At 38.3% G+C, this 20,793-nt stretch overlaps 1 protein-coding gene across 4 annotated transcripts in view; it reads left to right on the top strand.

The window, feature by feature from the left end:
• The first annotated feature begins 885 nt into the window (after nucleotides 1-885).
• Nucleotides 886-20,793, top strand: part of Cdkal1 (CDK5 regulatory subunit associated protein 1 like 1) — a 596,983-nt gene continuing 577,075 nt past the window's right edge. For 2 of the 4 annotated variants that reach the window (XM_063259947.1, XM_063259950.1), the window contains exons 1-3: nucleotides 892-1,123; nucleotides 11,450-11,624; nucleotides 13,990-14,102. In XM_063259947.1, coding sequence (XP_063116017.1) covers nucleotides 11,455-11,624; nucleotides 13,990-14,102 — 283 coding nt within the window. In that variant the 5' untranslated portion in view covers nucleotides 892-1,123; nucleotides 11,450-11,454. Of the gene's footprint in view, nucleotides 1,124-1,212; nucleotides 1,352-11,449; nucleotides 11,625-13,989; nucleotides 14,103-20,793 lie in introns of those variants that run through there. The other 2 variants (XM_063259948.1, XM_063259949.1) reach the window with 2 other exon arrangements.

The raw sequence follows: 20,793 nt of genomic DNA on the forward strand, positions 1-20,793 counted from the left end.
CGTCTTCCACATCTACCAAAACCATTCCTGAGAAGCAGCCTGAAACCACAAGAGGGAACAGTTTTTTTTCTCAATAACTCCAGAGTCTAGCACCGCACTTGTGGTCATTGGATGCACATTCAATAAACTGAGATAACATAAATAAAGCAAAGGTTAGAATCAGTATACTTCATAAAATTTTTTTCCTCTGTGAGTTTGCTTAACTAAGCATGAAAAAACAAAAGACAAAACAATCCCCCTAAAACAAAAAACAAAAACAAAACAAAAAACCACAATGCTCCTGACTACTTGATTGGTGTTTAGTGATTTATATCAACTTTAATCTACCAGCTGTTTTTCCTATATCCTTTTCTACAAAAAATTTTGAGGGAGTTAAAAACCGTGGGTTCTTTGGGAGTCAGACAGAATACATTTAGCCCAGGGACCAATCACTGCTCATAAAATAGCTCTGCACAAGTATTGTACTTAAATTCTAAGGCCCATGTTACCCCTAACTGAGAAATAAACTTCAGTTGTAATTAATAGCTGGTTGTTAGGATTGTGGTGGCCCGCGTCTTGCAGATTATACCTCACTAGTCTCTTGCTTGGTGGCTACTCTCTAATATCAGGTAAGGCAAGGATAGGCTGATTTGGGTTGACAGTTTTGATCTCTAGTTAGGTTTTATTTTCCGATAAACACGAATATCTCTTTTGTAAAGTAAGAATACTAATAATAAATTGTCCCGTCCATGTAGTGTTTAGCACAGTGTCCGACACTTTATAAGAACTCAGTAGAAGTTAACTGCTAAGAGAGTCTAAGAATCTTAGGATTTGGAGACGCGAACTCGCGCTTGTAGCAATTGCTTGTCTTAATTTGATTCCTCCCGGCCACCGTAGCAGAGCATGCGTAAATAAACGTGGCGGGACGTGAGTGTCATGGCGCGCTCCATCTAGCCTGCAGTTTCCGGCAAGTGGCGTGTTGATTTCTCCCACTTTGGACTGGTTTGTTATTTCCTGACTGCTCGGTAAGAGTGGCGAATGGGTCAGCGTGGGGACAGAGTGGGGCCAGAGCTCCTTTAATGGCAGAGCTTTGTATTTTGCAGTTTTAGCCTTTCTCTGGCCGACTGCTCATCTGTTTTCGCAGGTAAAGGGAGACTTGCCAGCTGGGATGGGGGAATTGGGAGGCAGGTAGCTCTGCTTGAAAGGAGGACAGGGTCGTTGGCCGCAGGTGCTGCTGATCTGTTACGAACTCTTTCCTTATAGTCAGATTTGACTCCATTTGTGTAAATTGCTGAATTTGTGGGACGTGACAAGCTTGCACCGTGCAGCTTTCAGGAAGCAGAGTATTGCTGAGGATTTAAACAGAAGTTAGGTAAAGGAGTGGCTGTCTCGCTTTTTCACTTTTTATCCTCCTTTTCTGGGGAAAAAAAACCCTTCTGAATCTCAGGGCGACACGTCTCTTTTAGGGGATAAGGTGATCTGGAAACCTAGCTCATTACCGTTTTATCTGTTTTGCAGTTGTTACTTTCTCTGTGCGGAGGTGTTGTATTGCATACTGTTTTACTATAGCCATACTCTGGCTGATAGTTATGGCAATATCAATTAATCTGTCATAATCTGTAAGAAGTTTGAAATAGTGTGGAACATTAACCCTGCTATGTAAGACAGTCTTTAATGGAGTTCAATTTCTTTTAGGTAGTTTCAAAGAGTCCTTACAGCGGTTTTGTGAACGAACTGGGCGCTAGCAGCTTCTAATCAGTTTTTATTTTCCAGATTCATCATTCAAGAGAATTTGAGGCTAATTGGAGATAAACACAGTACTGAGTAATTAGAATATGCAGAAAAGTAACTGAATTTCTTAGAAACTTTTTGTGGAAATGCTATGAGTTGCATGTCAGTAAACCCAAGAGGAATTTTCATTTATTCTTCTTTTTCATTTAGCAGCACTGACCATACCCACATGCTCTCTTCCTTTTCCATCTTTGGCTCCCTAAGTTTTTCACTGGTGACTGCTGCTTGACCGCCATTATAGGCTAGTTCTCCTTGGAGTTCTTAAGGCGCAGTTCACTAGGTTTTCTACTTTTTTTGTTCTTTTTTGGTGATCTTTTGATTCTAGTTATCATTGTGAGTGTGAAGTAATACGTCATTGTGGTTATAATTTGCTTTTCCTTGATGGGTAATAGTTTTGACATCTTTTAATGTCCTTACCAACTTTTTAAATACCTTCTTTGAAGATAATGTCTGCTCAAATCCTTCGTTCACGTTTTAATTTGTGTTGTTCATGTTGTGAATCTCTGTTAGACCTTTATCAGGTATGGCTTAATATTTTATACCATATATGGGTTGTCTTTTCACTTTCTTGATGTTATGCTTGCAGCAAGAAATTAAGTCTAATGTGTTTTATTTTGTCTCTTTTGCTATTGACACTTTGAGAAAATGTCATAACTAAGAAATCAGTGTCTACTCTAATGTCACTAAGATTTATAGATATGTTGGAGTTGGCTCTTGTCTATGATCCATTTTGTATTAATTTTTTTTTCTCTCTCTCTTTTTTTTTTGTCTTTTTATCGGTACCGGGGATCGAACACATGACTGTCTGCTTGCAAGGCAGGCGCTTATGCCACTGAGCTAAATCCCCAGCCCCCATTTTGTATTAATTTTTGTGTGTGATGTGAGATAGAGCTCCAACGTCATTTTTTGCAAGTGACTATCCATTTTTCCAAGCACCATTTGTTGAAACGACTGTTCTTTCCCCCACTAAATTGTCTTTATACTCTTGTTTTGATTATAATATATAATATAACATTAAAATATATATAAAGTTTGATTCTCAAACTAATATATATCAAAATCACTTGGAAGGCTTATTAAAGATTATCAGGCTTTATTCAGAATATCTGATTCAGTCTTCAATGGGGCAGGGCTAAGAATTTTCATTTCTAACAAGTTCTACCTGATGTTAGTTGTGTTGGTTGTGGAGCCACATTATGAAAAACACTAATTTAGAACATTGGTTTACAACTGTGGCTACACCCAGGAGAATCCCCAGAAAATGTTAAAAGATATTGATGCCCAGGCTCCAGTTCTAGAGGTTGATTTAGCTGAGCTGGTGCCCAGTTGTTGCAAATACTGTTTTTTTTTTTTTTTTTTTTTTTTTAATTGCAAGTTCTGGGGCTTGAACCTGTTTTGTTGCTCCTTTTCACAAGCTGCTCAGATAACTAGAATGAGCACTGAAGACTGAGAATCATAGCTGTAGGGCAATCATTGTTCTTTATTTTATTTTTTATTGTGTTTTTGAGACAGGGTTTTGTTGTGTAGCTAGAGTTGGCCTTGAACTACTCTCACCCTTCTAGTGCTGGATTATAAGCATGCACTACCATTCCGAGAAGAATCTTGGTTCTTAATAGGGTGTTGGTATTGAATCAGAGATGTTGGTATACTAGGGAACATAATGTTGAAAGGAGGCCAAGGTTCTAATTCTAGCTTTGTTTGTGTACAAATTCTTTAGCGTCTCTAGACTCTATTTCTATAAATAAGGAGCTCAGCAATGTTCTCTAATTTCCTGACTCTCTATTGATGGGTTAAGTCTGCTGTAGTGAACTTTTTATCCCAGTTTTGCATTTTGTTTTCTTTTGGTGGATCTATGTACAGTTGTGTATGGAGTATAAAGTTTGTGTCATTTTTAATAAGGCTTTTAATATTTATTTTGTTATCCTTTAGTAGTTCTTAGTAACACTCAAAGGCACTCAATACCTGATTTTAACCTTTACCACTTCATTATTTAATAAAATAATAGTAATATAAGGGCCCTAAAGGATGTTTTTACTTCAGCTTCCTGCCAATATAAAAATTTCCTTCTTTGTTGTAGATAGGTAATATCATCTTAAACATTGTGTTTATTCAGTCAATAGATACTGTACACTTGCTGTGTGCTGGGGATTGTTAGATGTGTTGAAGAGATACTAGGGAAAAAGAGATGATACCTTTGTGCTCATGGAGCTTGTGTTGTAATGAGAAACAGGTACATTCATGTATCGTGGTGTCAGGTGGCGAAGTGTTGTGTAGAAAAATAAAGTATAAAATCAGGGTTAGTGAGAGAATGTGGGCATGCTTGGGTAGTGTGGTTATTTTAGATAAGGTAGCTAGGAAAGACCTTTGTAAGCATGTGTCATTTGAGTAGAGAAGCGGCAGCAAGCCATCCAAATATCTGGGGTGCTGATATTCCAGAGGAGGAATAGCAACTGAAACCCGTGGAGTCAGTCATTTGGCTTACTCAGAATATCTCAAAGGTTACCATACGTGCAGTGGTGCAGTTGGGACAGCGGGAGGTGGGACAGGGAGGTAAGCGGGCCCATATGGTGTTACACTGTGTAATCTATAGAAAAAAAGTATTTGAGACACTGCAAGGTACTGGATATGATTCCAGGCACCTGAGAAAAAACAGTGAAAACGAACAAAAAACTTTATCCTCGTGGGTTATATATTTTAGAAGAAGAGACCATAGAAACAAAATCTGCTTAAGCAGGTGTGAAGTGCTATAGGATAGTAAAACAAGGCAGAGGGGCTGGGGATATACTCAGTGGTAGAGCACTTGCCTCGTACACATGAGGTTCTGGGTTGAGTCCGTAACACTGTAAAAACAACAGCAAAACAAAGGTAGAGAAGGGGGATAGAAGGGATGTGTGTGTGTGTGCAGGCGCATGCAGTGTTGGTGAATGGCCTAACTGGTGGTACTTGTGCCAAGCCCTAAAGGGCTTCAGTGAGCGAGCTAGTTAGACTTCTTTTTTGTTTTTTTTTAATTGGTACCGGGGATTGAACTCATGACCACCTGCTTGCAAGGCAGGTGCTTATGCCGCTGAGCTAAATCCCCAGCCCCAAAGTAAAAGAGCTGTAGGCAAAGGTAAGACCTGGTGGGTATGGCCGACCAGAGTGAGAAGAGAGACTAGTAGGAAGTGTGGTCAAAGTAATAGGCTGCTCCTGCTCGTCCTTGAAGATCTTTGTATTAATTGTGCCTTTTACTCAGATGAAATCCCACTGGAAGGGTTCTTCAGAAGCTGGAGGTGAATTTGAAAGGCGTGAGTATTGTAATAATCCAGTCAAGAACTGATGGTGGTTTTGACCAAGAATATAATAATGGATAGAGTCACAAATAGATTATGAATACATTTTGAAAGTAGATTCAAGAGGAGTTTGTTGGTAGATGGACTTGAGGTGAAGGAAAGAAAGCAATTGGAAATGATTCCAGGATTTTTAGCCCAAGCAGTGATAAGGTTGGGATTGCCTTTAAAAGAATTATGCAAAGTCGTGAGAAGATCTAGTGCTGTAGGGTGAGGATCAAGAGTTCTGAAGTTTGAAATAATTATTAGACATTCAAGCAGGGGTGTTCCATAGGCATTTGGACATGAGCGTGGAATTCAGCAGTCTGGGGCTGGTTACATGAGGATATAGTTGGTATTTCAAAGCTGCGGGCCTGGATGAGATCACTTAGGGAGTGCCTGTAACTAGAGAAGGGTCCCTGTAATGGAGCCATGGGGCCATTGCCGTATTGAGAAGTTGGAGTGATGAGAAAGGAGCTGAGGAGACTGAGAGGCTAACGTGGTAGAGGAGGATAGAGGAGCGTGGCATCCTAGTAGCCAGCAAAGAAAATGCCTTAGGGAGAGAGTGGTCAGTGCTATCAGATGCTGCAAAGCATATCACCTAAGGCAGTGGTGGCAAACCTGTGGCACACGTGCTGCAGCTAGCTAGCTGATTGCTGTCATTGAAGGTCCTAAAGGTCCGCCACTGACCTAAGGTGACTGAGAATTGCTCGTGGTATGTTTATTGGAAGTCACTAAAATCAGGCAGTTTTAGAGGAGAGTGTGTGTACGAGCGTGCGGGGGGTGGTAAAGTCTGCTTCATGAGAGAATTATGAATGGGAAATGGAGACTAAATGTACTCTCGCAAGAGGTTTGCCTTTAAAGGAGAGAAATGTGGTAGAGGTAAGAGGAGAGGAGGAAGTTGAGTCAAGAGGTTTTTTTGTTTTTTTTTGCTTTTATTTTTGCCTCTTCAATGAGAGAAATAACGGTTTATTTATTTCCAGATAGTGATGATTCAGTTGAGAGAGGTTAGTGACGATACAGGAAGAGGGAGTAGTGCCGGAATTTTGTACTTTAATTGATGGGAGTAGTGCTGCTCTTAGAGAAGTGGACAGTTTATTCACAGTAACACGGTGGACGGCAGAGTGTGTCGTGTGGGCAGGGCATTTCCCAGGAAAGAAGGAAGGCAGCCACTGTGCAGAATGCGGGAAGGACCGAGGGTCAGCCTCCGTTCAGCCTTCTGTGCTCAGTCCCATTTTTTACTTTTGGAAAGGAGATCCTGTAACAAAAGAAAGTTTAAAAAGTCTTAGAAGATAAATAGTTTAAAGTTTGTTTTGCACTGCAGTTCTCCATAGTCTTTAATAATATACACTGGGAATCTGGAGGTAGATGGTCCTAGATCTCTTTGACAATGGGACCCTCCCCGCTGCCCCCGCCCCCACTGAGAGATGTTGCAAGTAACTAGAACCCTTTTGGGAAAGACTAACCTGGTTCATTTCACCTTACGTAGATTGTCCAGATGGTCAAAGATTTTGTGTACAAGAGCAGAAAGCCCGACTCACTGTAAGGCACAGGGGGAATCTGGTGGCTCACCTGACTCGGCAGAGTTACACCCGAGTTCAGGCTGTGGTTGGATCCAGGTGCTGAAATAGTGTCAGTGTGGCTTTTAACTGCTGCATCTCCTGCTTGGCTTGGTTTGGTAGGTAGGCTTCCTCCAGGTGGCAGGTGGGCTGGCCTCTGGGATTTCTCCAGTTGCCATCCTCCCCGTTTTGCCTCTTTAGTGAAAAGAGAAGCCATCTCTTCTATTAGCTTTAGCATAGAAGTGCTTGTAGTCCTTTGAGTGGCCGGGCTTGTGACTGCCCCGAATCAGTCATTGTGGCCAAAATGGTGGGTTACTTGGGATGACCTGGGTTATGTGTCCCATTCCTGTGCCTAGAAGGGGAGGCCTGTGATCCTACTAAGACCTCGTGGTATCCATGTAAGTTACAATCATTCTTAGTAGACCTTTGGGCTATTTCTTTTGTTCTTACTAACAATATAAAGTTAGCTGAGATGTGACAGAAGTTTGTCTAATTCACAGTGCATAATTGTTATAGTTGTAAAGAGTATATTGCAAAGTAGGTGTGGTTATTTATGCTTCTAATTGTTGTTTATGCACTCGGAAGCTGAGGCAGGAGAAGCACTGTGATTTTGAGGCCAGTCTGGGCTACATAGTAATCTCAAGGCCAGCCTGAACTATATAGTGAGAACCAGTTTTTAAAAAAAAACAAAGAACAGAGCTGGGCGTGGTGGTGCACGTCTATAACCCCAGCACTTGGAAGGTGGAGGATCATTGCAAATTTGGGACCAGCTTGAACTGCATAACAAAATCCTGTCTCAAAAAGACAAAACACAAAAACAAACAAAAAACCAAAAACCAACCAAACAAGCCATTGTGTATTGCAGAGTAACAAGTCCTGGTGACACACTCTATTCATTGAGAGTGACCTGAATAGAAAGACAGGAATCCAGCAAATGAAAAGGAGGAGTTCACCAGATTTGCGGCCCACTGAAAGATTTGAAAAGGACTTATTTTGTGTCTGGATTTAGTAATAGAGTTGTCAGTCAATGTACTCAAATGTCAAATACATTTCTCCCTCCAGATAATTTTTTTTTTAAATTCTTCTGCTTTTCTGTTTTCTTTTTTGGCGCTGAAGATGGAACCCAGGGCCTGGTGCATGCCAAGCAAGTACTTTACAACTGAGCTACCCCAGATCGTGTTTTGGGGTTTTTTTTCTTTCTTTAGCATAGTCATAGACTCATTTGCAGTTGTAAAACTTACACTGAAATCCTTGCATACTTTACCAGGTCCCTCAATGGTTACGTGTAGTAAAACCATGTGCAGTATCACCAGCAGGACACGGGCACTGATATATCCATGGTGCACAGGGACCTCTCATGTTGCCATTTATAGTCATCCTTCCCTCCTTCCCCTTTTAAATCCCTGGCAGCTACTGTTCTGTTCTCCGTTTCTATGATTTTGTCCTCTGAAGCGTGCTATATAAACGAGGCCATGCAGTATGTAACCTTTTGGGGTTGGCAGTCCACTCAGCGTCTTTCTCTTGAGCTGCATCCAGGTTCCAGGTGTCACTAATACTTTCCTTTTCACTGCTCAGTGGTATTCTGCGGTATATGTACTGGACTTGTTTAACTGCCCCCTCTTTGTAGGGCATCAGTTTTTGGCTATTAACAAAGAAACTTGCTATCAACATTTATATGTAGACTTTATGTGGATATACATCTTTATTCTTAGATAAAACGTCTAGCTGATTTGTACCATAGTTTCATGATTAGGTGCTTAAGAAAATGCTAACCTGTTTTCCATAGTGTCTGTGCCGTCTTACATTTCTGTATGAGTGATCCTATTTCTTTGCATCCATGCCCGTGTGTGCTGTTTTCACTGTTTTTCATTTTAGCTGTTCTAATGTAGAGATGCAGATATGTCGTGATACCTCTTTGTGGTTTTGGTCTCTGTGTCTTTGCTGGGTAATTTTGAATCTCTTTTCATGTGCCTTTTTCCTCTCTGTATGTCCTCTTGTGTAAAATTTCTTATATGGTTTTGTCCATTTTCTAATTACTATTTTTTACCTGTGTGTTTTGAGTTCTAGAAACTAGTCCTTTGTTGACTATGTGGTTTGCAAATATTCTTCCACACTGTAACTTGATTTTCCATCGTCTTACAGGATTTTGTCAAAGCAAAATTTTACATTTTGATGACATCTGATTTAACAATTTTTCTTTCTAATGACTGAACTTTTGTTGTCAAGTATAAGAACTTTGTACCTTGCTCCAGGTCCAGACTAGACCTCCAGTGATTCCCCCCCACCATTTTACAATGAAGTGCGTGATTTATTTTGGGTTAATTTTTTGTATAAGGTGTGATCTCCAACCATTGTTTCTGCCTACAGATATCTAATTGCTCTAATGCTAAATTGTTCAAAAAGCTCTTTTTTCCATTGAATTGCATTTACACTATTGTGAAAAATGAGTTGGGCATATTTATTTGGGTCTGTTTCTGGGTTTTCTGTTCTATTGGTCTGTGTTTCCAGCCCTCCATCAATGACACAGTCTTAGTAGCATCCAGTGAGTTCAAGTGGGCAGACCAACTCCTGCTATTTTTCTTTTCAAACTTATTTTATATGTAGTAGTTCCTTTACTTTTCCATATAAGTTTCTTTTTAATGTTTGCAAAGATATTTTGCTAGTAATTCGGTAGAGATTATTCTAAACCTCTATGTCAGTTTGGTCTCCAGCAATATTTTGGGGCTTCCTTACTGACTGGTCAGTTGGTTTGAAAGTCTAGAGTCCCTACTTGGTCTTCTCTGATGTCACCCCAGCGGGTATGTTGGAGCACCTTGTTATAGACTCTCCACTCCCTGCTGGGCCTTGCGGCTTGCCTAGTACTATGAGTACTAGACAAGTGAGTGGTACTATAGTTTGTGTGTGTTTGGCTGAAGTAGAATTGTTGTCATCAAACAGTTTTAAAAAATCACATTAGGCTGTCCTTGTCTTAATTCATTTGTAAGAAAGGGACCTTTTAGGGAGGGGGGGTTTGTGGGGGGTTGTTGTTATTGTTGGTATCTGTTGGCATTTCTGGATTGCTGGCTTCTTCAGCTCCAAATTTTGGGTATAGGAGGTAAAAGAAAATACAAGGAACTCGTGACCGTGTTCCTTGGGCTCTGAAGTTCTTAGCCTGTCTGCCACCTTTTCTCCGTCTTTCAGGTCTTCCTACTTGTTATATAACTGATGTCCAGAGCTCCCTGTCCCTCCTACAATGTCTAGTGTTCTTTGTGGGAGGATAGGGAAAAGTATATCTAATTTCCTGCAAGCCATGTTCCTATTTTCTTTTTTAACTATAAAAATTTTAGCCAGGTGTTAGTGGTGTACACCTTTAATCTCAGCACTTAGAAGGCTGAAGCAGGACTGTTGCAAATTTAAGGCCAGCCTGGGCTACGTACTAAATCCAAAGTCTACTGAACTATATAGTGAAACCTTGTCTCAAAAAAAAAAAATTAAACATTCAGGAAAGTATCATAAGTTAATGAATATTAGTTACCTATTTCCTAGATTAAAGAGTTGTAAATGTTTTTCCTATGTCTTTTTTTTTTTTTTTTTGTCTTTTTCATTTTTATCGGTACCAAGGATTGAACTCATGACCGCCTGCTTGCAAGGCAGGTGCTTATGCCGCTGAGCTAAATCCCCAGCCCCTCCTATGTCTTAATCTTTGTTTTCTGAGTTTTAAATTATAGACATAATGATATTCCATCTGTAAATTTCAATGTGCATCTCAAAAATAAAATTTTGAATGTAAGGATAGTATTTTATTTGTAATGATTTATAATAAGGTCCTCATGTTATTTAATCTCCAGTCATAACTTGATTTTATCCGAGTTATTCCACAATTGTGATTTAGATGGTTGGAAAAGTAAGATCTAATCAAGAACATGAATTGCATTAGTTGTTAGAGCTTTAAAACATTTGTTAATTATTTGTCAAGAAAAATTATTTTTTAACCCACATAGTCATTTTTCATAGTTCAGGAACACAGGTCAGTGACAAACTTCAGTGGAACTCGGGCCAAAGAAATTTTTTACATTTCAAAGTCACTGTGCCTTGAAAGATACCACCAGCCTTTTTTTTTTTCCTTTTTGTACCAGAAATTGAACTTGGGACCTTGTGTTTGCCAGGCAGGTGCTCTGCTGCTGTGCTGTATTCCTCGACCCCACTGGCCTTCTTTATCTCCTCAAAATCTCTAATGGAATCATAATTTTGTAGAAATCTACATTTGCTGTCTTTCTTGGATCAGCCACAGCGAGGGTGCAGAGTTACCACGCCCAAGGTGATATGGTGCAGAGGTGTGAACTCACAGGTGCTTGGCCAGAAACATCTGAGGTTTAAAGTGCTGGTAATTGAGTGTTTTAAGCACCAGTGTTCTTCCTAACTGATGGAGATTGGTTAAGGCCTTTTAAGTTTCCTTTAATCTTTTTATTTACTTATTTAAAATTTTTATTTCGTTGCTACCTGGAATTGAACTCAGGACTTGTGCTTGCCAGGCAGGCACTGTGCCACTGAGCTATATCCCTGGTTTCCAGTTTCCTTTCATAATGAAGAAGTTCTGTTTATTTTTTTCTCCATGGTATTGATTTGTTGAAGAAATAGTTAATTTGAATGTTGGAATGTTCTCCTGTCAATAGAACTACTCTGGGTGTTTCTTCACTTTTATCTCCTACATTTTGTGTAAAATAGAAGTTAGATTTTTAAAGCCTTGATTAGATTTGTTTGAGAATTTTTTTCATAGGTGATGCTATATTAAGCAGATTGTCAGATGCTTGTTATTTCTAATTTGTTTAACAATAGAGAAGATGCCTTCTGCTTCCTGCGATATGCTACTGGATGACATAGAAGATATTGTATCACAGGAAGATTCAAAGCCACAGGATAGACATTTTGCAAGAAAGCATGTTGTTCCAAAGGTGCGAAGAAGAAATACCCAAACATATTTGCAAGAGGAAAGCAGTCCACCAAGTGATAGGTAAGCTTTTTTTCCTTGAAATTACTCAGTTTTCATTCAGAAAGAGAAGCTGGCACTGTATAGTCTGACACACACAATGTGTGTTTTAGAATCTTTGAACTTTTGATTGGAAGCATAGATTTTGTTTATTTGAATGATTTTTAAGTTTAGCAAGGTAATAATTGGGTAAAGTAGGTGTCCAGGAGTATGTTGTTTGAAAGCAGGGCTTAAGACCAATAGGAATCTCCATTTTATATGCAGCTCTGTATTACTTCTAAATTAAAATTACAGTTTGTGATTCTTCTGAGACAGTGGTGTTTTGAATATTTGATTTTTTTCTTGGTGTTAGTGATTCCAGGGATAAAACCCGCTGAGCTACACCTCCAGCTTAGTAAAACTATTTTGACACAGGGTTTTACTAGGTTGCACAGGCTGGACTCTTAACTTGTGATCTTCCTGTGTAAGCCTCCCAAGTAGTTGGTGTGTATCACTGCATCTTGTGTGACATTTGATTATTCTTAGGAAATTTATGAATGCTTACAGACCACGTAAAGGCATTGGACATAAAAAGTATTGTCCTGTTATCTGTGTGTGATGGCATATACCTGTAATCTCAGTACTTGGGAGGCTGAGGCAGGAGGATTGCCATGAGTTCTAGCCCACCTTTGGCTACATAGTGAGACCCTGTCTCAAAAAGAAAAAAGAAAAAATTACTGTTCTGTTTACAGTGTTGTGTTAGGACTATGGTCCATTAAATTATGTATTTATTTTAGTGTGCATTTGTAATACGAAATACATTCATCACAAGGAGGTGGTGTGTGTACAGACCACATCTTAATCCTTTTTCCACTCCCTTTGCCTCCTACCTTTGTTGCCAGACCCTGTCCCCATCTGGATAAAGTCTACTTCCCAGTTTCCTATCATCTATCTTTTGTTTTGTTCTTCAAGTTATTTATACTTTAGATTTCTTACATAAGAGATATCATGTGGTATTTAACTGTGTCTGATTTATCTCATTTAGAATATGGTCTCAAGATGCATCCATTTTCCCATAAGTGTCTATAATCAGTGAAATTCTAGTGTAACATTACTAGAAAGGATTATGTGGTTGTACAGTTTTTTTTTTTATTGGTACTGGGGATCGAACTCACGACCATGCGCTTGCAAGGCAGGTTTTTATGCCGCTGAGCTAAATCCCCAGCCCCCTGTTGTACAGTTTTAATAAACCTATTTTTTATTTAATAAATTGTCCGAAGTTTTATTACACTTAGTTATTTTGTTTGGAGCATTTAGCTTTTCACATCTATGAATTTGCCAGGTGTGATGGTCCATGCCTGTAATCCTAGTACTTGGGAAGCTGAAGCAGAAGGATCATTTTGAGTTTGAGGCCAGTCTCAGCTACAAAGTGAGCTCAAGGCCAGCCTGAACTGCATAGTGAGATTGTCTCAAAAAGACACATAAAACAACCCCCCTCCCCAAATTCTGTGAATTTAAAATTTGCTTAATTTTGATGACTAGAAGGTATTTAGCTCAGAGTACTTGCATAGCATGGCAGAACTGCTGGACTCAGTTCCTTGTACCACAAAGCCCACCAAAACCAAGTATTTTAATGATTAGAGTTTATTTAAGCTTGTTTTGGACATGTCGTTAAGGTGGTTTCTCTTAACCTACTAATTATTAGGGCAGCCTAGCTTGAGAGTCATTTTTTTCTTAAAAATACTACATTTTTTTGGAATTCTGTTTTTATGGATAGAGTACTTTTAATGCTGTAGAGTCACAATTGTTAATTTTAGAGTTGTTTACATCTGTACTTTTAAACTAGATAAAAAGTGCAACTACTATATGGGTTCTATAAACAGAATGATACAGTTCATGTTTCTCTCCTTGCTATTACTGCTGGAATCATTTTCTGTGCTGCTGGAACTGTTATGCCTCTTTCGTTATTTTTCTTTGAGGTGCTAGGGTTGGAACCCGGGGCTTCACCCATGCTAGGCAAGTGCTCTACCACTGAGCTATATCTGCAGCCCTTTTTATTTTGAAAAGTCCTCCTGCCTCATCCTTCTGAGAAGGATGAGAGTTCAGGTGTGCACCCCATATGCCTGGCTGCATGAGTCTTTCTAGAAATTGAATTAGTAGTAGTATGGTCAGTAGTAGAATTTAAAAATACAATTCAGAAAAAAGGAGATTTTTAAAAATATTGACATTCTTAACTTAAAATTATATTATTTTATCTTGGTGTTAGGCTTTGATGTAATAGCAGATTTTGAATTAAATTGGTACATTTAATGAACAGATATGAATTGATTATAGTTTGTTTTTTGTGTAACTGGCTTTTATTTTAAAAATCATTTGATGAGACTTACTTTTTGTATTGATTACCCAACAGCACTATTCCAGGCATACAGAAAATTTGGATACGAACATGGGGTTGTTCACATAATAATTCAGATGGAGAATATATGGCTGGACAGCTGGCTGCTTATGGCTATAAAATTACAGGTAATGAGATCTTGCATGTATCTTAAATTTTTTTAGGATTACAGGTTTTTAGAAATAGATCTTTTAGCTTTGATGATTCAAGGGTATTTTAGCATGACTTGATGATTTTAAAGCAAAACGATAGATACTGTATAGCACCTAGATAACTATGGAAATTGTGTTTTAAAATAAGTTCAAAAACTTTTTACTTTGAAATATATTTAGACTTTCATAAAAGTGGTACAGCAGCAGAGTTAGGGCCCCTCACCTTACACAGGTGTAATTAATAAACCAGAAAATCAAAGTTGGTGCAGTGCTTCTTTCTAAATGCTGCATCTTCATTGATTTGTACTGGTTTTTTCTTTAACTTCATTTTTCTGTTCCAGGATCTAGTCCAGCGTCTCGCCTTACATTTGGTTGTCCTATGACCTTAATCTTTTTGAGTCTGTCACACTTCCTGAATTTTTATCTTTTATTACCTTAGCTCTTTGTAGGATGTCCCTTAACTTGGGTTTGTCTGACATTTTATCTCATGATCAAATGAGGTTATGCATTTTTGGCCGGGAGGGCATGGAGGTGTCCTCGGGGGTGCGTCCTGCTGCGGTCATGATGGCAGTGTCTTATTACTAATCTAGCACTAACCTGTGTCTCCCAGGTTTCTTTCCAATAATGTTGCTATTTTTCTCATAGAGAATAAATCTCCTGTTTCTCTTGAACCTTTGCCTACTTACTAATTTTAGTGGCTCCAGTGGTTCTTGTGTGCAGTAGTTCTTGGTATAGTGTTTGCTTAGTGGTGATTTTGTTCTTTTCTACATTTACTAATTAGAGTTCTTCTGAAGAGCTGGCCTTGCTTCCCGAATACTTCAGTTATTTTTATCAGTACAGACTCGGGGATATTTATTCCACAGGGTTTATTGTAATACTGTCATTGATTTTGCCTACATTGTCCCTATTTGTGCCATTAGGTTCTTTTGTAGACTGGCTCCTATGTCTTTTTAACATGCTATTATTCTTTTTTTGGAGCATTTCCTAATTTTCTAGTGTATGAAATGTTCTCTCCCCCCCTTGATGTGGTAATGGAGATGGAACCCAGGGCCTTTGCACGGAGTTACATCCATAGTCTTCTTAATATTTTATATTGGTATAGAGAAGTGAGAATGAATCTTTGAGAGACCAAGTGCCAGACTACAACCTCAAACCCACTTATCACAAAGTGCTAACACAGCAAATAAACCCGAAGCCTGAGATTTTGGTTTAGAAAAAACAGCTCTCCATTAACATCTTTTGACTTCAAAAAAAGCACAATAACACCCATGCCATAGCTTCACCACCACTGACATAGCCTGTTGCTACATCCCTGAGTTGCCCAAGCTGAGTCTGAATTTGCCCTTCTGCCTTGGCCTCCGAGAGGATTACAGGTGTGTCCCATCACTCCTGGCTTCTGTTCTCATCTTAATGTGTTTCTCCCCCTCAGGATTGGTAGCAGAGTTTTGATTCCTTTGCCTCATCGAACAGCTTTTAGAAATAGATTTGGTCAGTAGCTGTGCTTGTTCATTGCCATCATCAGGTGTCAGTGCTTTGAGGGTCTCTGGGTGGCCAGAAGTAGGAAATGTGTGTGTGTACTGACCACGCACATGTCTGTCCTATTTCTTTTTTTTGTCGTTTTCGTTTTTATTGGTACCAGGTATCGAACTCACGACTGCCTGCTTGCAAGGCAGGCGCTTATGCCATTGAGCTGAATCCCCAGCCCCTATGTCTGTCCTGTTTCTGTATCCGTCTGTTTATATGTTAAATGAGAATCATAATTTGAATGTGTTGTGCATCCTGCTGCGGTCATGATGGCAGTGCCTTACTTACTACTAATCTAGTACTAACCTGTGTCTCTCAGGTTTCTTTTCAAAAATGTTACTATTTTTCTCATAGAGAATAAATCTGTTTCTCTTGAACCTTTTGCCTATTTATTAATTTTGCCTACTCACTAATTAATTTTTTGTACTTACAAAAATACAGAAGAGGGCCCTGACTCAGAGTTATATATCTGTTATCTTTAGTTTTTTAGTAGAAGGAAATATTAGCATCTTCACAGCTGAGAAAGGAGAGATATATCTTACAATTTGTTTTGTTTTTTGGTACCAGGAATCAAACTCAGGACCTTGCTCTTGCTAGGTAGGTGCTGAGCCGCTGAGCTATATCCCCAACTCCTGAGCTATCTCTTACTTTAAATCACACGGGCATTATGCTGGGTGTGGTGGCACAATCCTGTAATCCCAGCACTTGGGAGGCTGAAGCAGGAGAATTGTTTGCAAGCTCCAGATCAGCCTGAGCCCAAGGCCAGCCTGAACTACACAGTGAAACCCTGTTTCAAAAATACAAAAGAGGGGCCAGGGATTTAGCTCAGTGGCTTAAGCGCCTGCTTGGCAAGCGTAAAGTCGTGAGTTCAATTCCCAGTACCCCCATGCCCCCCCCCCCAAAAGGAAAAAAAAATCACATAGGCAGTGGGAAACACTGCTCTCGGTCACCATCCTGGGCATCACAGTTGGTTTTGCACATGTAATTTTCAAGTCCTGGTCGCAAAGATGGATGTAAGGATTATGGAGGACTGAAAGCCTCTTCATTGCATGGTTTCCTTCACTAACTCAAAGACCATGCTATTGACTTTGCATTTTTGTTAACTTAATTGTTTAGACAGCAGAATCCCTAATACTTTGGTCTTTTAAATTAAAAACATTCAAAATATGCTGCCAGAATTACAACTCCACAGGCATAAATCATTTAGCCTCTGCCTGCCTTAAAACACAATGTGATGGTATAGAGGATTAAGATAATTTTCTGAAACATTAAAAAAACCAAATGTTGTCTTTCTTAGGTGATACTAAATATCTAAAACTTTTTTTTATTTATTACTTATTTGGGTACTGGAAATTGAACTCAGGACCTCAGGCTTGCCAGGCAGGCACTGCACTGCAATAGTTCTCTTCTGTATTAAATAACAGTCTTGATATGTTTTAATAAGAATATTAAGCTTTAAAAAAAGAATGTTAAGCTTTAATATGCACACTTAATTTTGATTTCTCCCTTGCTATAAAGGGAGAATTAAGGAAGCAATTATTTGATTATATATTTTTCTTACTAATGTTATATATCTTATATATTTATATTACTTATCTATGTTTGTATTAATTTTACATTCTGTTGGTTGTCCTCAGTTTTAATTCTAGTCTGGCTTCAATCCAGTAGACTATAGGACCTATTCCTTCACTAGTTTCTACCTGTAGCACAGGAAATATGTACAACACCAAAGAAGGAAATCTCTACAGAGGTGGATTATTTTTTGAGTGGTGATTGAACTCAAGACCTTGTCCATGCTAAGCATGTACACAGCCATTGAATTACCCCCTACATCTGTAGCTCTTATATTTAAATTAGATATGATATGAATGATTTCTGTATTGCCTATGGCAGTGGTAGTGAACCTGTGGTATGTGTGCCACCATGGGCTGTTTGTATCATTTAAAGCTTTAAAAGGTTCAGTGTCACTGGCCTGTGTCTTCCATTATTATGGAATCATAGTTTATTTTTTTATTTTTTATGGCTTTTTCCTTTTTATCGGTACCAGGGATTGAACTCACAACTGCCTGCTTGCAAGGCAGGCGCTTATGCCGCTGAGCTAAATCCCCAGCCCCATAGTTTATTATTTATAAGTTGTAATGTTTTTGTTAATTGAAAGTAGACCCAAAAATTTCAAATATGTAACTGATATAAGTATCAAACATACCTTGTATATAATGTATTCAGAGATAATTGAAAACAGTATTCAGAGAAAATTAAATCAGTTATCTGTTATCTGTTGTAGATGTTCATACTATTGAAGGAGGAAAGATTGTGTGGGTAGACACTTGAAATAGCTGCTTTTAACTATGACTCTGGGATATAATTATTCCATAGTTAGACTTTCTAAAGGCTTAGAATAGTTAACTGTTATTTATTGCTTCTTTTCAACCTTTTTTGATTTTGAGGAAAAAGGTTCCTAACTTTTAAGCAAACTGTTGCTAGCTTGCTTTCTTCTCATTTCAAATAATGAAATATATGGAGTAGAAATGATACTATTCCCTAAAACTCAGGACAATTAATTGTCACCATGGATACTGGCAGCATAGGATAATTAAAATGGTGTCATGAGAAACACTTGAACTTTTCCTATGGACATTGTGGTTTTTTATAGAAATATAATCTGAATGCATATATTCCATGAATGTGTTCTTTTTCAAGTAAGCAATTTTTGTAGATTAAACTTTTTTTCTGGTAAGGCTGTAGTTATTTTTGAATGACTTCTTTTGGGGATATTGGTAAATTATTTTCATTGTCCTTGCTAGTGGCAAATCTTTGTTACTTGAGAATACATTTAGTGATAAAAATAGTAATGGGTCTTTGGAGGCCAAATCTGGTAAGTGAGGTAAGTGATACATTGTTGAACATTGGTATTTTACTTAAAAAAAAAAAAAAAGGAGGGGGGATTTTTGTTTGTCTTACTGATTCAGAAAACAGTTCTATAGGAATTCTAAAGGAGTAGCAGTGATTTTTGTACTTTCTGAGTATCTTCAGAACCTCACAATTCTTCCACAGTTCCATTAAAGACCTTGTAACCACTGTGCCCTACGCTGGGTTATATACGTGAAATACTGTGAACCTGTGAACCGGTGTGATCCAGAACACAACTGTGTTGGAAAAATGATTTAAACATGAGGAGTCTGTTAAAGTTCTTAGTAGTTTCTTGTGTACTTGTACACAGTTTATTCCTTAGGGAAATGTTTCCTGAACATGTTATGTGTTACAGAGTAGAGTGATAGGTGATGTAAAGATATGAAAACTAACCATGGGTTCTAGCACGCAATAAGACTCTTCTTTTTTGACAAAGGAACAGCTTGCCTGCTTCCCTCTCTTCCTCCCTTCTTTGGTTTCTTTCTTTTTTTTCTGAGATAGGGTCTTACTGTGCAGTTCAGCTGGCCTTGAACGATCCTCCTGCCTCAGCCTCCCGAGTGCTGAGACTACAGGTGTGCTCAGTTAGACAGCTTTCATATTTTATATTAAATCTTAAAAGTTATTTTAGTAAATGCTCAGGCTTTTAATGTACTTAATTTTTTATAATATGGGCAGTAGTTGGGCCTGTTGTATTAAAACAAGTTTTATATATTTTAGAAATGCTTTGTGATGTTAGAATATAGCATCTTGTGTTTGAATTAAGGAAATTAATACCTTCACAGAAACAAATACTGGTTTATTTGCTATAGGATATATTGTTATAATTAGATGGCTAAAGTAGATACCATATTTCTTGGTTCTGGCCTTTTTAATTTGAAATAAATATCGTTAAAATTTTTAATTGGGGTCACTGGGATATATTTGATTAAATTGTGATTGTGTTAGCATAAGGAATATATCTAGGACCCACACTAGTGATCAGCAGGATTTGAAGGACATGAAAAGTACATTTTGGATTTGAGTTTGAGGAGATCATGCTTGTTGCACATAGGTATGAAGTTTCTTAAAATGTGTAAAGTTTCATAAAGGTAACTAAATTTGCTAGCTTTCATAGCTTTAAGAACTTGTAACTGTGACATTTCACTTTAATATCTTGAGTTTTCCTATATAGTAAAATATATTAAGATAGAAAATAAACTATTTCTAAACAGATTTCAACTTCTCTGAAATACAACTAAATGGAAAGGTATGCTTCTGTTGGACAAGCTAGTTTCTAAGTGAAATCAAGATTTTTGTACACATTTTTAGGGAGGGTAGCTGAATTGGTTAAAAGTTTAAAGTGTGTTAGGTGTTTTGAATATGTTATTGCAAGGTTCCCCTGAAATAACTGGTGTGAAGTTACTTCCTATTTTACAATGAGGAGATCAAGCCTGGAGAGGAAGACCTGGCAGATAATGCCCAGCTTGAGGCTGAGACTGGTTTGTTAGCACAACCTCTCCTCTACGTTATGCTATCTCATGTCTGAAAGTAGATGTCTTAAGGGTGCTTCAGTTTGGCAATCTAATAGTAATGACTTTCTAAAAAAATTTTTATTTTTTAAATTTTTATTTATTTATTTATTTTTGTCTTTTTCCTTTCTATTGGTACCGGGGGTCGAACTCATGACTGCCTGCTTACAAGGCAGGTGCTTATGCCGCTGAGCTAAATTCCCAGCCCCTAAAATTTTTATTTTTTTGAGACCAGGTCTTGCTGTGTAGTTGAGGCTGGCCGTGAACTTGGCAGCAGTCCTCCTGTCTCTGTCTTTTGAGTGCTGGGATCATTTTTGACAGCGATAGTGTTAGAGTTGTTTTTGTTTTCCAACATTTTGAATTTTTTTTTGTTTTTTTTGGTACTAGGGATAGAACTCAGGACCTTGCCCTTGCCAGGCAGGCGCTTATGCCAGTGAGTTAAATCCCTGGCCCATAACATTTTGATATTTTAAAAAGCCTTTTTGTATGTGACTCTTACTGGAAACTTTCCATTTTGGGGAGGGAGAGAAAGCCTTCTGTAGGCTACACTGCAAGAACATGCCCAGTTTATTCCTCTGTGCTGGTTTAGTTGTTGGAAGTAAGTGGTTTCTTTAGTTATAGACAGCAGTGTTCTGACTAGTCCATTTCCACCTCCCTAATCATAAATGCAAAGTCATCATCCACTAGAAATATAAATAGAAAATCTTGATTTCTGGCTTAAAATT

This window comes from Cavia porcellus, unplaced genomic scaffold, assembly GCF_034190915.1.
Source record: "Cavia porcellus strain 051 isolate PalLab524CR breed Dunkin Hartley unplaced genomic scaffold, mCavPor4.1 scaffold_13, whole genome shotgun sequence".
NCBI classification, from domain to species: Eukaryota; Metazoa; Chordata; class Mammalia; order Rodentia; family Caviidae; genus Cavia; species Cavia porcellus.